The sequence below is a fragment of the Myotis davidii genome, unplaced genomic scaffold (assembly GCF_000327345.1).
Source record: "Myotis davidii unplaced genomic scaffold, ASM32734v1 scaffold17, whole genome shotgun sequence".
In the NCBI taxonomy this organism is placed as follows: domain Eukaryota; kingdom Metazoa; phylum Chordata; class Mammalia; order Chiroptera; family Vespertilionidae; genus Myotis; species Myotis davidii.
The window spans coordinates 4,443,908-4,459,168 of record NW_006288624.1 but is presented as its reverse complement, the minus strand read 5'-3'; the positions used below and the strand labels follow the sequence as shown (position 1 = coordinate 4,459,168).

General features: G+C 45.3%; 1 protein-coding gene across 2 annotated transcripts; it reads left to right on the top strand.

The window, feature by feature from the left end:
* Positions 1 to 4,170: 4,170 nt before the first annotated feature.
* On the top strand, positions 4,171 to 13,427 carry RDH12 (retinol dehydrogenase 12 (all-trans/9-cis/11-cis)). 2 transcript variants are annotated; one of them, XM_015562041.1, is made up of 7 exons: positions 4,171 to 4,352; positions 5,806 to 5,924; positions 6,429 to 6,584; positions 7,279 to 7,383; positions 9,076 to 9,285; positions 11,423 to 11,612; positions 12,597 to 13,427. In XM_015562041.1, the coding sequence occupies exons 1-7, from the start codon at positions 4,309 to 4,311 to the stop codon at positions 12,697 to 12,699; spliced, it is 927 nt and encodes a 308-aa protein (XP_015417527.1). In that variant the 5' UTR covers positions 4,171 to 4,308; the 3' UTR covers positions 12,700 to 13,427. The 2 variants fall into 2 exon arrangements, with proteins under 2 accessions (XP_015417527.1, XP_006760830.1); XM_006760767.2 differs by having other exon boundaries at positions 4,171 to 4,376.
* Positions 13,428 to 15,261: the final 1,834 nt, after the last annotated feature.

Genomic DNA, 15,261 nt, shown 5'->3' with positions numbered 1-15,261 from the left:
GTCCAGCCTGAGTGAGAGGCTGAGGGCTGTTTGCAGGCTGGCCAAACACCCCAGTGGGGTCCCTCACCCCATGGGAGTGTGGCGAGTCTGGGTGAGGGGCTGAGGGCCCTTTTCAGGCTGGTGGGTGACTGAAGCTCCTAACCTCTCCTTTTTTCTTTTTTTTAATTCTGGGATTTATTTACTTTCTATGGCTGTCACTGGACATGAGAGCCAGCTTTAGCTCTGAGGCTCAGCTCCAGCTCTGAGACCTCGGCTGCTGAAAAGCAGGTACCTGGGTTTGTTTGGCTTCTATAATTGAAACACTGTTGCACTTCCAGCTCGGCCAGCTGTCTGAAAGCATGGGTTTGTTGAGCTTCTATAATTGCAGCATTGTTTCTTAGACTGCAAGCTCAGAGCCCAGCAGCGGCAGGTGGGGAACCTTGGCTTCCCCCGTCACTGGAGCAAGCAAGCCTCCTGTTCGAGTCAGTTGCCTGGCTGCTGGCCGCCATCTTGGTTGGCAGTTAATTTGCATATTGCCCTGATTAGCCAATGGGAAGGGTAGCGAAGTTATGGCTAATTACCATGTTTCTCTTTTATTAGCTAGGATGTCCATCTATCTCCTCCATTTTTTTATCCTAACCCGAGGATATGTTTAGTGATGAGAGAGATAGAGAGAGGTGAGAGAGGAACATTAATTGGTTGCCTCCCGTACGCACCCCAACCGGGACCAAACTCACAACCTATGTATGTGCCCTGACCAGGAATTGAACCCAAGACCTTTCGGTGTATGGGATGATGATCCAACCAACTGAGCCACACTGGCCAGAGCTATTCCCTCCATTTTTAAACTAATGGTTTAAAGCATATTATAAACCCTGTTCTGCTCCTTGTTTTTTCACCAAATATGTATCAAAGATTCTTCCATATCAATATGTTAAAAAAAGTATTTCATAACTATATAGTAGTCATTGTGTGGCTGTACTATTGACAGGCATTTAGAAGGTTTCCAAACTTTTACTATTACACACAATGGTGCAATGACATACGTGGAAGTGGAAAGTTCAGGTCAACGAGTATGTGCATAGCCTTATTAGATGTTACCATACTTCTCTCTGGAGGCTGTAACAACCAACTCTCATACTAGCAGTGCATCATTATTTCTTCACACTCTTGTGAATGGACTGTGTGAAAGTCTTTTTCTTTCTTTCTTTTTTTTATCCTCATCGAGGGCATGCTTAGAGAGAGGAAGGGGAGAGAGCCAGAGGAGAGAGAAACATCTATATGCTGCTCTCCCCACATGTCCTGACTGGGAATCGAATCAGGAACCTTTTGGTGCACAGCATGATGCTCAACCAAATGAGCCACTCCAGCAGGGCTATGTGATGGACTTTTTGACCTTTGTCAATCTGATAAGTGACTCCCAGTATAATTTTAATTTGCATCTCTTTTAATCTGAGTTAGGTTGAAGAGCCACTTATATTTCTTTTTCTGTAAACTGTTATTTCCATTGGGCTGCTTATTCTTTTCCTTAGTGATTTGTAAGAGTTCTTTATATACTAAATAAATTAAACTCTTGTGAACAATACATGTTGTGAATATCCCCCACCCATTTCCCCAGTTTCTCTTTTGTTTTGCCTTGTGTATGGTGGTTTTTGTCATGAAATTTTTATTTCCTTCTTTCATTTTCTGGGTTTCCTATCTTATTAGAAAGATCTTACTACTCAAAAATTATTTAAAAATTGGCCCAGCTGGCATGGCTCAGTGGTTGAGCATCGACCTTTGAATCTGGAGGTCACTGTTTGATTCCCAGTCAGGGCACATGCCCGGGTTGTGGGCTCGACCTCCAGTTGAGCCCATAGTGTGGGGCATGCAGGAGGCAGCCAAACAATGATTCTCCCTTGTCATTGATGTTTCTATCTCTTTCTCCCTCTCCCTTCCTCTCTGAAATCAATAAAAATATTTTTAAAAATTATTTAAAAATTTACCCCATGGGTCTTCTTAATATTTAAATGGTTTCATTTTCCATGTTTATATTGTTGATATATTTAAAATTTTTGTGTAAATAGTAAGGTAAGGATCAAGTTCATCTTTTCCTAAATGGATAGCAAGGTATTATAATACTTGATTAAATAATTCATGTTTTTAAAATTATATCTAAATTTCCATATCTATTTGGGTCTATTTCTTGGTTTTTACCTTCTGTTCTAGGGATTTGTCTGACTATTCACCTACATGTACCACATAACTTAAATTATTATAGCTTTGTAATATAGTTTAACATTTGGTAAAACTAATCAATCACCTAATGATAATCTTTGGGTAATAATATTTAACATGTTTTTAATAAAGCTATTTGTATATGTCCATAATTCTAGATGTCTCATATGCCTTCTATATCTTCTCTATGTTGCTCTAGAGCACTCCATGCTGTCTCTTAGGGTTCTTTGCTTTGCAGACAAACTCAAGATAAATTGAGCATCATCTCTACAAATTCAGGGGATCTTGGATTTGATTCAGAAGAAATGCAGAGCCCAGAAGACATTTTTACAGAGGTACCCTTATTTGAGCTATTAGGTGTATGGCATAGCATTGTGTCTGTCCCATTGGTTGACTATAGCCCTGATTACATGGGAAAGGGAGAACTCTAAGCAGAAAGCATCAACAGATCTTGTTTTTACCTATAATCTATGAGGTGTGGCAGACCCAATGTGTTGGGAGAAAAGGACTCTGTCCAATCAGCAGGGCCATGTTGGCTCAGTGGACATCGACTTCTAGGAGGCTCCAGCAGCACAATCACGGGAGCTCCTGGAACGTTGAGGTCTCTGGAGTTGACACTAGATTTCTGCAGGGAGCTGGAGCCAGAGTGAGAGAAGTGGGAAGAGATGGGAGAGGCCCCTGAGAATCAAGAGAGATTCCACCTGTGGATGATCTGAGTACTCCTTGTTCTGTTTATCAGGTCCTTGGGATTCCCAAGAGGCAGGAGTACTTGGAGTGCTTGGCACGATGCCTGGCACCAAGAAATATGCAGTAAGTATATTTTAAATGGATGGATGAATTGATGAGTGAGGGAGTGGGTACCTGCATGCCACAGGAGCCTTCTTTCATCGCATGTGTCTTCCTGGAGCCTCTAGTAACTTCACAGGAAGGATCAGAACTGGGACATGACTAGTAGGGTCCTGTCCTGATTCCTTTGTCCTGTCCTGTTGTCCTGTGCAGGAGAGAAATGCTGAGTGAGCACGTGCTGTGATCCCTGCTCATTCACCTCGGAGAGTTTCTGCTAACTTTTTTCCCTTGTTTTCCTCTCTTCTTCAATAGCATTCAATATTGAAATGTCACCCTCATTCATTACCTCCCCCTTTTCTACACCAAATCCTTGGGTAATGCGAGTGAGACAGCTCATTTTAACAGCCAACTCTTATACAGTGTTTACTATGTGCTAGTCTCTGTCTCAAATTATCTACCTATTTAATTATCTTTTTAATACTGAAACCAGGTAGGTATATACTTTTATTAAGCCCTTTGTACAAGTGAGGAAACTGAGTTAACACAGTTTAGTAACTTGCCTGGGACCATGGAGCTTGTAAGAAGATCAGTTGAGATTTGAACCAGGAAGTCCATGCACTGAAACACTATACCTTTCCTTGGTATGTACATGGATGTGTTCACTGAAGTGTCACATAAAGAACAGAAAAGTGCACATATCAAGCGTGTGACTCAATAAATGTTCACAAAGTGAGCACACCTGGGTAACCAGCACCCAACTCAAAGAACAGAACACTCCTGGAGTTCCCAACATATATCTTCCCAATCTCTACCCCGTCCCCACCAAGAGATACCACTGTCCTGACTTCTCTCACCATTCTCCTGGGGTTTCTTCCTTGTCTTCCTATTTTAATCGCATTTGTATTTCAAGTATCATGGGGCCGGTTGCTTAAGCTAAAAATATTCTGTCTTTCAGGAGTGGAGGTGGGGGTGGTTGGAGAGAAAACATTCCCTAGATCAGAGAAATAATCGAGGGTAGGAAAGGTAGGGGGCAGTTGCTGCATTTCCCCTCATTCTCTTTGCTGGTTCGTGTGAGGTTCCACTCCTTCCTCCGTCCTCCTCTCTCAGGACTACATCTCCCAGCAGGCTGTGCTCTGACAGCTCTCGGATTTAAATAGGATTCTGGGCTAGGCTTAGAGCCAGGCTGTTGCTGAGAGCTCTGAGAGGAGCTAGAAGAGGGAGAAGCAGCCAGAAGCAGACAAGAGTTGGAGGCAGACCAGGAGCCCGAGCCCGAGTTAGAGTCGAAGGTGTTTTTACTAAGGAGCAGAAACTAAAGAAGTTGAAAAGATGATGGTTATCTTGGGACTGCTCACCTCCTTCCTTTCCTTCCTGTATGTGATAGCTCCATCCATCAGGTTTGTCTTAATTTCAGTGACTCATACAGTATTTTACAAATCCCTAAGTTGGGAGCCATGGAACTCGTAAGTAGATGAATTCTCTCTCGGCTGCTGAAAGAAGAGGAAGGGATAGAGGTTAAGGGAGAGAAAGTCAGGGCAGAAGAAACAGAAAGGAAAGAGGTAATTATGGAAGCCATGAAGGAAAGTAAGAAGGAAGCACCTGGGCTGGGAGTAGAGGGGCTGATCTGAATGCTGGTGCTGGTGGAAGGCTGAGTGGATGAGTGTTAAGTTGCTTGACAGACAACTCAGGGGAAAGTCCTGCTCTTTCACTCTGTTCCCCTGGGTTCCTTGGAAGGTCTTCCTTTCTTCATTGTTTCTAGTTAAGCTGGCCCTGCTGGGTTACTATGGGTGGCCATTGCTGAGGGACTCATTAAGTACCAGGCATTTGGGAAAGGAAACAAACTCTCTTTCCTCAGCTAAAGATGTTTTGGGATGGCTCTCTTGCTGTGGGATTTCTGGAAGTGTCAAAGAAACGTGTGTCTGGGTAGAGAATTTTCAAACTGCTGATGGTAAAGAAGGTTACATGGACAGATGAGGGACCGAGTGTTGCTCTGGGTCCTGGCATAGAAACCTGGGTTCACATGACAGTTTTGCCACTATTAACAAGTGACGTGACTTCTTTGAGCCTCATTTCCTGCCCCCACTGTAATATGGGGTTAATAAGAGAGCGGTTGAGAGGATTAAAATAAATTCCCTCCGGAAAGTGCTGGACAGTTAAATGGTGCTCAGAAAATCATCTGTCCCCACCTCTCATCCTCTTTTTGGAACTTGTCAAGTTAACTTTATGTAAAAAGATGCTCTCTGCACAGAGGTCTGAAAAGAGAGGGTTTCTCAGTGTGCTGATAGCTAGAATGGAATCTCTGAAGATGGCAAAAAAAAAAAAAAAAAGTGAAGATGCTGGCTCTCTAAAACTGGAGAGGGAGCCCAAGAACCACATTTGTCTGTGGGACCCTCTGAGGTGCCATTCCTCAGTTATTCACTGTTGGTGCTTATTGAAGACGGAGGGCTCAGGACCAGCCAGTCCTTTAATGCTCTTTGCATGTTTTAATGCAGGTTAGAGGCGGCAGCTGACCTCCAGGAACCTCTAGAGATAAGAGCTTTGTTATCTTTATCTAATAAGGAAGGTCTCCCTGAGCTCCAGCTCAAGAGCACTTCCACTGTTTGCCTAGATGGCCATTTGTAGCTTCTGGACACATGACCTTCCGACCTGAGCTGACGATCAGGAGACCCCCTCCCTCACTGGGAACACGTCCCCTGGAGATTAGCTTGTTTAGGTCTCCCGATGACAACTGTAAGAAATTCTTCTTTGAGGCTGGACGGGTGTTATGTATCTCAGTCTGGGGTTGGGAGGATGGCGCATGAGTGCTTTTGCTTCCCTTGCCTATAGGAAGTTCTTCGCTGGTGGGGTTTGTAGAACAGACGTGCAGCTTCCTGGGAAGATAGTGGTGATCACTGGCGCCAACACTGGCATCGGCAAGGAGACGGCCAGAGAGCTCGCTCGCAGAGGCAAGTCCCTCCACTTCCATGTCCACAGGGCAGCACCTCCTGCCTTTCTCACCCGGGCTCTGCCCACATTTCCTTGTCTTTTCTCCTGGGCTTGGAGGCTCTGGTCAGGAATTCAAGGAACATGGGATTCAGGCCCAGCTGTGACGCCAACTCAATCTGTGGCCTTAAACAAACTTCCCTTCCTCCCTGCTCCGTTACTGTTTGTCTTCTATAAAGTAAGACAAACAATGATGTCCATGTACAGTGTTGGTCAAGTCCCTTATTCTAAAAGGAGATTCTAAGCAACATTAAATATCAGAGTGTAAAAACCTGGGTTCCCAGCTGAAGTTAAGCTAGTAGCAAGGAGAATGAGCAGGGCTGCAGTGAGAATCCTGAAGAGTGGCAATACAACACTCACTGCTTTAGGGGTGGCTGGAGAACGCTCTGTGTACCAGTCCCAAGCTCACTTACTCTACTCTTTCTCAGCCTATGGTCTGAACACATTGCCCTCTTTTTTTGCCCCAGGAGCCCGAGTATACATTGCCTGCCGAGATGTGCTCAAGGGGGAGTCTGCTGCCAGTGAAATCCGAGCTGATACAAAGAACTCCCAGGTGCTGGTGCGGAAACTGGACCTATCGGATACCAAATCCATCAGAGCCTTTGCTGAGGGCTTTCTGGCAGGTAAGGCCCTGGTGGGTAGCCAGAAAAGCAAGAAGCTGAGTGTGGGAGGGGTTGCCCCACCCAGACCTGTCTCTGACCCTTACATCAGAACCATCATGGATTCCACTGGACGGGTTCTGCCACATGAGCCAGCAGGGCAGGGAATTGGTAAGGGGATGGTGGGTGGACCAGCTGGGCAGGATCCTTATCATCCTTTTGCCTTTGCAATGGGAATGTTGGAGGTATCAGCTCCCTGTCTGGGCTTGTACCTTGGCATCAAGGTGTGGCCCTGATGCCACGCTCTTCTTTCATTCTGAGAAGCAGCCTTCTGTGGCCACAGGCACCAAATGAGGTTGTGTTGCTGCCACAATTCTTGTGTATCTTGGAAAATATCCAGCTTTTACTAATGACTATGAAATCCATGAGGTTTAGGGACCATGACTGTCCTGTTTTACCACTGTATGCCCAGCAGAGTGGGCCTGGCCCAGAGTCAGTACTCAGTACATATTTGCCAGATGAATGGATGGATGGATGAATGAATGAATGAATGAATGGTGTCCAGGGAGATATCAATTACTAAAGTTAGAAACCCAAATAACAGTGGTTACTGAATATCACTAAGATAGACCCAAAGGCAAGGAGTAAATACTCAGGACTGTGCTGGGCAGCTAGCAGATTTCTTGCTAACTACAGCATCTCCTTGGTTGTGTTACAGAGGAAAAGCAGCTCCATATTCTGATCAACAATGCAGGAGTGATGATGTGTCCATATTCCAAGACAGCTGATGGCTTTGAAACCCACCTGGGAGTCAACCACCTGGGTAAGTATTTCTGAGTGACTGAAAAGCAAGGCTGACCCCATCTTGTTCTCTGTAGGTGTAGGTGACCGTACACTACTGCTGAGAATCTCCAGTGGTCCTACTGGAGGCCAGGGTTCCAATAGACTGGACATACTGGATTTTTGTCCACTATCCCTCTCCTGACTAGTCCAAAAAAGTGAGGTCCTCCTACACATACCATTAAAAAAAACCAATTATCAGAGGAAAAGGAGGGTGGAGGGAGGTAGGAAAGGGTATGAGGGGATAAATGATGATGGAAGGAAACTTGACTTGTTGTGTTGAACACACAATACAATAACAGATGATGTATTATAGAATTGTATACCTGAAACCTATATAATTTTATTAACCAATGTAACCCCAATCTATAATAATAAAAGCATAATATGCTAATTAGACCAGACATCCTTCCTTCCTTCCAGACAAAGCCGCAGTGGGCAGGGGGTGGGGGATGGGGGTGGGAACCCACGGCAGAGACCCTGAAGCCTACAGAGGCCCTGCAGCTGCAGCGGTGGCAGGCTGGCATTCCAGGGCCAAGGCCCTTGCATGAATATCGTGCATCGGGCCTCTAGTAAATTCAATAATAAATTAAAAAGAAAAAGAAAAAGAAAAAAAAAAGGAAACCCCATAACTTTGAAGATACCAGGAAGAAAAATGCCATTCTTGGATGAGGCTGTGGTAGCACGAGGCTTGCCAAGCAGAGCCAGGCATGGGAGCTGCAGGAGCCTATGTTTGGCTGGAGGGAGTCACATCTATAACTGAGGGCTCAGAAAGCCAAGGGTTGGTCGATGGAGGAGGCAAACCCTGAAGACTTAAGGTGTGAGAGAGGCTGGGGTTCAGAGTTCAAGGTGATGGCTCTAGAGAGGAGATCATGGAATATGTTCTCTGATCCTAGACAAATGTAATTTTCCCTAACTCTTCCACTCTTCCCTCTGTACACGGGTGTACCTGGACCCACAGTTGTGTGATCATGGCCATAGTGGGGTCAGAAGCCAGCAGGTAGCCTTTCTCCTACCTGGGGCAAGGGCAGAGGTTCAAACAAGTACAGATAAAGTCTATATTGCCTCACCTATAGTCTAGCTCTGGCCCTTGCCTTAAAGAATTCACTAACTCAGACTGCCTGACCATTAGCACTGAGTTACATAAAAATTTGTTCGCACCCAGAAGATAGGGAGCTAATGCTGAAGTCCTGTCCTCAGCTCCCACATCCTGAGCCTTGGTAGCCACTCCACTCTTAATATATATATTTAATTGATTTCAGAGAGGAAGGGAGAGGGAGAGAAAGCTAGAAACATCAATGACGAGAGAAAATCATTGATTGGCTGCCTCCTGTGTGCCCCTTACTGAGGATCGAGCCTGCAACCTGGGCATGTGCCCTTGACCGGAATCAAATGGAGCCCTTCAGTCCGCAGGCCGACACTCTACCCACTGAGCTAAACCAGCCAGGGCAGCCACTCCAGAGAGAAAGCTAGAAACATCAATGACGAGAGAAAGTCATTGATTGGCTGCCTCCTGTGTGCCCCGTACTGAGGATTGAGCCTGCAACCTGGGCATGTGCCCTTGACTGGAATCGAATGGAACCCTCAGTCCGCAGGCCGACACTCTACCCACTGAGCCAAACCAGCCAGGGCAGCCACTCCGCTCTTCAATCGTCCCTCCTGGCTCTCCTTGCAGGCCACTTCCTTCTCACCCACTTGCTCCTGGAGCGGCTGAAGGAGTCTGCTCCTGCACGGGTGGTGAACCTGTCATCTGTGGTCCACATTGCTGGCAAGATTCGCTTCCACGACCTGCAGGGTGAGAAGCGCTACAGCCGCGGTTTTGCTTATTGTCACAGCAAGTTGGCCAATGTGCTTTTTACTCGTGAGCTGGCCAAAAAGCTCCAAGGTAAGTCGGGAGAAAGGGCCAGGGTTCAGGTAGCGAAAGCAGGGTTTTCAGTCCAGATTAGAGGTTCACAGAAATTTCTGAAAACCTCAAACATGAACACTACAGTGGTAGGTAGCTCTATGCCCTGAGGAGGATGCCCTTGGGAAACTTCAAATTGAGTAACAGTTAGGAACCTAGGAAGTTACCTTACATTTATGTCAAATCTTATATCTATTATCTGATATTATTTTTCACAACAACCTCTTGCAACAGGCAGAGCCGGTATTATTATTCTATGGGTCCAAACCGAGGTCCAAAGAAGCAGCCAGTCCAGGTTTATACAGCTGTCAATCCAGGGTACTTCCTGCTCAGTGCTATTTGCTGAGATTCACGTGGTTAGCTGAGCAAGAGAGGTGCTCCTGCCCGGAGTCAGGGAGCTAGGGCTAGACGTCACCCCCTGGGTCTGAGTTCTTGTTCTATCACATGGTACCCACGTGTGTATACGAACATGTCCCTTTATCTTCTCCTGACTTCATCCCCTCAACTTTAAAATGAGGTGAGGCCTCTCTTAATCCTATGATCCTTTCCCTTCCTAGAATTTTACTTGAGTTGCTGGCTTTGGAATCTGGAAATCATGGGGACTATTTGCTACGCTGAATAAGCCAGAGTTCGGGAACAATGGTATTTGATATCAGAACACAGAAGGTAGAAGAATAGGGCAACCATTAAAAGAAATAATAATAATGACAATAATAATTGAGAGTTTTGTGTGTGCCATGGACTATACATGTCTTAACTCATTTAATACAACATTCCTATGAGGTAGGTGCTACTGTTTTTCCCTGCTCTACAAGCAAACAAACAAGAGAGGCACAGATATATATATGAAACTTGAACAAACGAACAGAAGAGACCAGCACAGATATATATGCAACTTGACCAAGCAAGTTTCCTAGCTGAGCCAGGATTTAAATCCAGATAGTCCAGCTCTGGAGTCCATGCTCTTTACATCAGGGTTCAGACCTTGACCTTGCAACCTGCTAAGGTATGACCTTGGGCAATCTTAACCTCACTGTGATGAGACTTCAGCTTTTTCCACAGTAAATGGGCATCTTAATATAACTTACCTCATAAGCCTCTTTGAGAAGCAAATGAGATAATGCAGGTAAAGCACGTAGTAGTCTCTTGCACATACTAAGTACTAAAAATAGTGGAGGCACCAGGAGTGTCTGGGGGGCATGTTAACCCCCATAATCTTCATCAACACCCCTCAATCTATACCTCATAAAATGTGCTTGCCCGGCAAATGTGGTTCAAGCCACTAACTTCCTTTCTTTCAACCACATTGCTCCCCTTAAGTCAGGAGTGGGAAACCTTTTTTCTGCCAAGGGCCATTTGGATATTTATAACATCATTTGTCGGCCATGCAAAAAATATCAGTTTAAAAATTAGCCTGCTATATTTGATCAAATATTTAATTAACTCACCCCTAATGCCTTGGCAGGGCCAGACCAAATGATTTCACAGGCCTTATACAGCCCACAGGTCAGATGTTCCCTACCTCTGCATGCCCTTCCTATAGAAATTCCAAAGATGCCACTGTCAGTAATTGATACTGCTACTACTGCTACTAGTAGTAGTATTAGTAGTGCAACTAGTACATGTTGTTGTTTCTATTATTAACTAGAGGCCCGTTGCATGAAATCTCCTCTCCCCTGCTGGACTGATCGCCCCTAACTGCTTGCTCCCCTGCTGGCCTGATCGCCCCTAACTGCCTCTGCCTCGGCCCCTGCCACTGTGGCTTTGTTCGAAAGGAAGTCAGACATCCGGAAGATGTCCAGTTGACCTGGTCTAATTAGCATATTACCCTTTTATTAGTCTAGATACTTAAGTCACAGAGAAAGATGACATCGACATAGAAGGACCTTCAACCAAGCATTCATTTTGGAGCACAGAAGGCTGAGAAGGCTATAGATCTTTCTGGAAGAGATCAATTAATTACTAGCCAGATTTTACCTGGCTAGGGGTGGCACCTTCTAAATCACGGGGTTCTGTTTTTTGAGTCCCTTTTTCTCACTTATGCATTTTGCAGCAGGAGGTGAGCTGTTTCGGGGGCTCAGAGTATGTCCCTGCTCTAACTGTGCTCTCTTTGCCCTAGGCACAGGGGTCACCACCTACTCGGTGCACCCGGGCATTGTCCGCTCCGAGCTGGTCCGCCATTCCTTCCTGATGTGCCTGCTCTGGCGGCTCTTCTCCCCCTTCCTCAAGTCAGCACGGGAGGGGGCGCAGACCAGCCTGCACTGCGCCCTGGCTGAGGGCCTGGAGCCCCTGAGCGGCAAGTACTTCAGGTGCGTGGAGGCAGTGCAGGTTCTCTCCCCACCTGTGTACGGTGACATTCACCGTTCCCTGGGCTTTGCACCCCAGGTGGCTGAGTTTGCACCTCATAGCAGAATCCAGGCTTGGTTTGGGCCTGCAAACCAAATGCTGTGACTTTTCCAAGGGAACTTACATTAGAAACTTGGCAAGAGTTGCTTTCCTGGCTCTATTTTATATCTGTGTGCCATGTTTCCAGGAAAGAAAGCTTTGTAGCTTTCTGAGAGCTGTAAGAGAAGGCTGTCCCCATTGACTGTGCCTTGGGGAGGATATTAGCAGGCTCCCTCGAGGAACCTTGGGCTGACTTTTCTATGCATTCCTTAATACCACTTAGCACAATGCTCCAGGGCAAGGCCACGCTCCCCAGGGTGAACTCTGTCTCCCCAGGCTGCCAAGATCGGCGCTATCTGTTGCAATATAGAAATAGACATTTCAGTGTTGAGTCTTATCACAAATTCAGTTTGGGAATAAAGGGGAGCCTGGGATTAAAAGAGGGAAACACTATATATCTGCTTCTATACAAACAGGGCAGAGAAGAGTGTAAAGAAAAGTAATTAACGCATAGGCATGTCTTCTTTATCAGAACCGCATTTTCCATGAATGCAGGCAATGAACTGCAGGATTGGTGGTAATGCCTATGACTCCGTCACCCATGAAACTGTAGTATTTTCATGCCCCGTTGCAGTTGCAGATTTCTCAAAATGTCACTTCTGCTCGCCACTACTTGGTTATTAGACCCAGTGCTAGCTCTTGTTATGGATTATATTAGTAAAGAAGCTTATGTGTTACTATGCCATGGATTTTTTACAATATTTAAAGAGTGCATTCCAATACAGTTGGTTTCTTTTCCTGCAACCTATTTTATACATTTAGAAATGTATTCTGAGAAAGAGGGCATAAACTTTTCCGGACTGTCAATTTCCACTCCTGGATGTTTACATTCTTCCTTTGCCCTCCAGTGACTGCAAGAGGGCCTGGGTGTCTCCAAGGGCCCGAAATAACCAAACTGCTGAGCGGCTGTGGGCCGTCAGCTGTGAGCTTCTAGGAATCCAATGGAAGTAGAGCTGGTAGAAGAGCCACGGCTTTATCAGGTCTGGCCCGTGCCATCATGAAGGGGGACCAAGAAGGCCAACCCTGAGGATGGTCCTCCCGGCTGGCTGCTGCTGTGAATCCTGTCCTCCTCTGATTCTCCTCACCCTTCTGGAAACCTCTGTATACCCAACCCTCCTGTAAGGCTGGCTCATGGCCTCAGATGTTCACATCTACAGAGCATGCTTCTCCAAGACTTGCAGTCGGCCTCCCTCTTGGGGCAGGAGGAGGAGGCAGATGCCAGGCTGAGCACAGGGATGGCAAAAGAGCCTGGGAAACTGGGTCAGTTTCCTCACCGGTACCAGAAACGCCAGCCAGCAGGCTCAGCGGAGGTGGCAGGAGCACCAGCGTTACGTATTTCCAGGGACTATAGACTCAAACTTTTGACTAATCTCTCCTCTTTAAATTCTGGTCACAACTCTGGAGTCTGGACCAACTCAGGAAAATCTTGGCTTAACCTTGGCCAGCTTTGGTTCCTTCCTCTGAGCACCCTGGAGTCCCTGCATGAAGCTGGGCCTTCCCATTTTCTTTTTCCACTTTTTTAAAAATTGAAAAAAAATTTCTAGCTTTATTGAGATATAATTTTTTAATCATGTAGATGGTTTCATTTTCCAAAGCATTCCCTTCACCTCATATTTTTAATAGTTTGTTGATTTAAAAAAAAAAAGACAGGAAGGAAGAGGGAGAGAGAGATATAAACATCAATGGTGAGAGAGAATCATTGATCGGCTGCCTCCTGTACACCCCGTACTGGGGATCAGGCCCACAACCCAGGCATGTGTCTTTGCCCGGGGAATTGAACCGGCTACCTCCTGGTGCACCCGACAATACCCAACCAACTGAGCCACACTAGCCAGGGCTTTACCTCAATTTTTAGAGGAAATAGACTACACATCCCATTGCCTTACTTATTTTCTCAGGGTAGCAAGAGAGAAATGGAACAAAATGGGAAGCCAGCCTTCTATTTTAGTGAGTAGTATCTCACCCTACTCACAACCCATAACCTTGTTATAATGTCACATCTTTTAATGCATTCTTAGGATGGTGTAAAATAAGATGTTTCGATTGGATATTTCCTCAAGTTTCTTCCAGCTCTCCCATTTTATTATCTAAGAAGTAATGGAAGTGACTTCAATTACACATATGCTATGTTTCACTATAGATTAAGGCGCAAGGGAATGTGGGACTTGATTGAATTTGATACATAGATGCAGAAAAACCACGCTCTGATAAACCCTCTACCTGAAATTATAGGTCTCTCTCTGGCCTCCCTGCTCTCCTGTGCTGCAGCCCTGGGTGACCTGCTGCTTGCCTCAAGTGCTGAAGTCACCAAGAAGAGGTAGAGAGATGACCTAATCTGTGAGCCAATTGACCCACGAAGTCAGGTTATTGGTTTCTGTTCTAAAGCATCCACAGGGCATCTGGTGACAACAATGCCCTTTTCATCCATAGCTAGTAGACTTTTTTTTTTTTTTTAAAAAACCTTTTTATTAAGGAGATTTTTAAACAGAAAAAAGTAGAGCAAATGGTATTATGAATCCCCATGTACCTGCCTGTCATCCAGCTTCAACATTAATGTTCTGTCAGTCTTGTTTCATCTATATTTCCTCCAGGACATTTTTTGGGGGTGGGGTGGGATATTTGAAAGCACATTCTAGACATCACACATTCATTCATAAATACTTTAATGTGTGTATCTAAATAAGGACATTTGTTTGTTTGTTCATTTGTTTGTTACTAAATCACAATGCTCTATGTGAATGAAAAAGGGGCTATGCAATAGCCCTGACAAGCACAGGGTGTTCTGATCTCAAAGTCCTAACTGAACGGGTTATAGCAGGCACTCACATCGCAGGTCTATAGCTTCCTTAGCAAAGGTCATTTTTTTTTTAATCCTCACCTAAGGATATGTTTATTGATTTTAGAGAGAGAGAGAGGCATTGATGTGAGAGAGAAACATCGATCGGATCGGTTGCCTCTTGTATGCTCTCCAACCAGGAACCAAACCTGCAACCTGGGCATGTGCCCTGACCGGAATCAAACCTGCGACCTTTGGTGTATTGTACCAACTGAGCAACACCAGCCAGGCTAGCAAAGCTCAATCTTTACCTTAAGCGAGCTCTGTCCATTGCTCTTATGCGTCTAGGATAATATGTCTTTGAAATGTCAGAGTAATTTTATTTTCTGGACCTCTCTTAGGCACAACTACCAGCACCAGAGCACAGACCACAGACTCCCTCTTGTTATCTTGTTCCCCGTATACCATTTCTATGTGCTGTGAATGTTTACTAACTATTCCCTACCCACCAATGTAAAAGTGTTTCTCCATTTTGCCTTTTATTCAATCCTATGTTTCTCTCCCCTCCCCCTAGCCTAGCCCATGCTTTCTCCCACCTCCTTAAATCTACCACCAGTGGATTTCATGTAACCCTCTTATGACTCCTCCTTTGATTCTAGTGTATAAAATAAGCTGCAAAACTGCCATTCTTTGGAGCATTTTCTCAATCTGTTAAGATTTTGCTTCCTGTTATATGT

Bases quoted from the DNA above. Each gene is read 5' to 3' on its own strand.
- RDH12 (XM_006760767.2), top strand. From the start codon at position 4,309: ATGATGGTTATCTTGGGACTGCTCACCTCCTTCCTTTCCTTCCTGTAT. The intron at 6,585-7,278 runs GTAAGGCCCTGG...GTTGTGTTACAG, and splicing joins TGCTGAGGGCTTTCTGGCAG to AGGAAAAGCAGCTCCATATT. The intron at 11,613-12,596 runs GTGCGTGGAGGC...TTTGCCCTCCAG, and splicing joins CTGAGCGGCAAGTACTTCAG to TGACTGCAAGAGGGCCTGGG.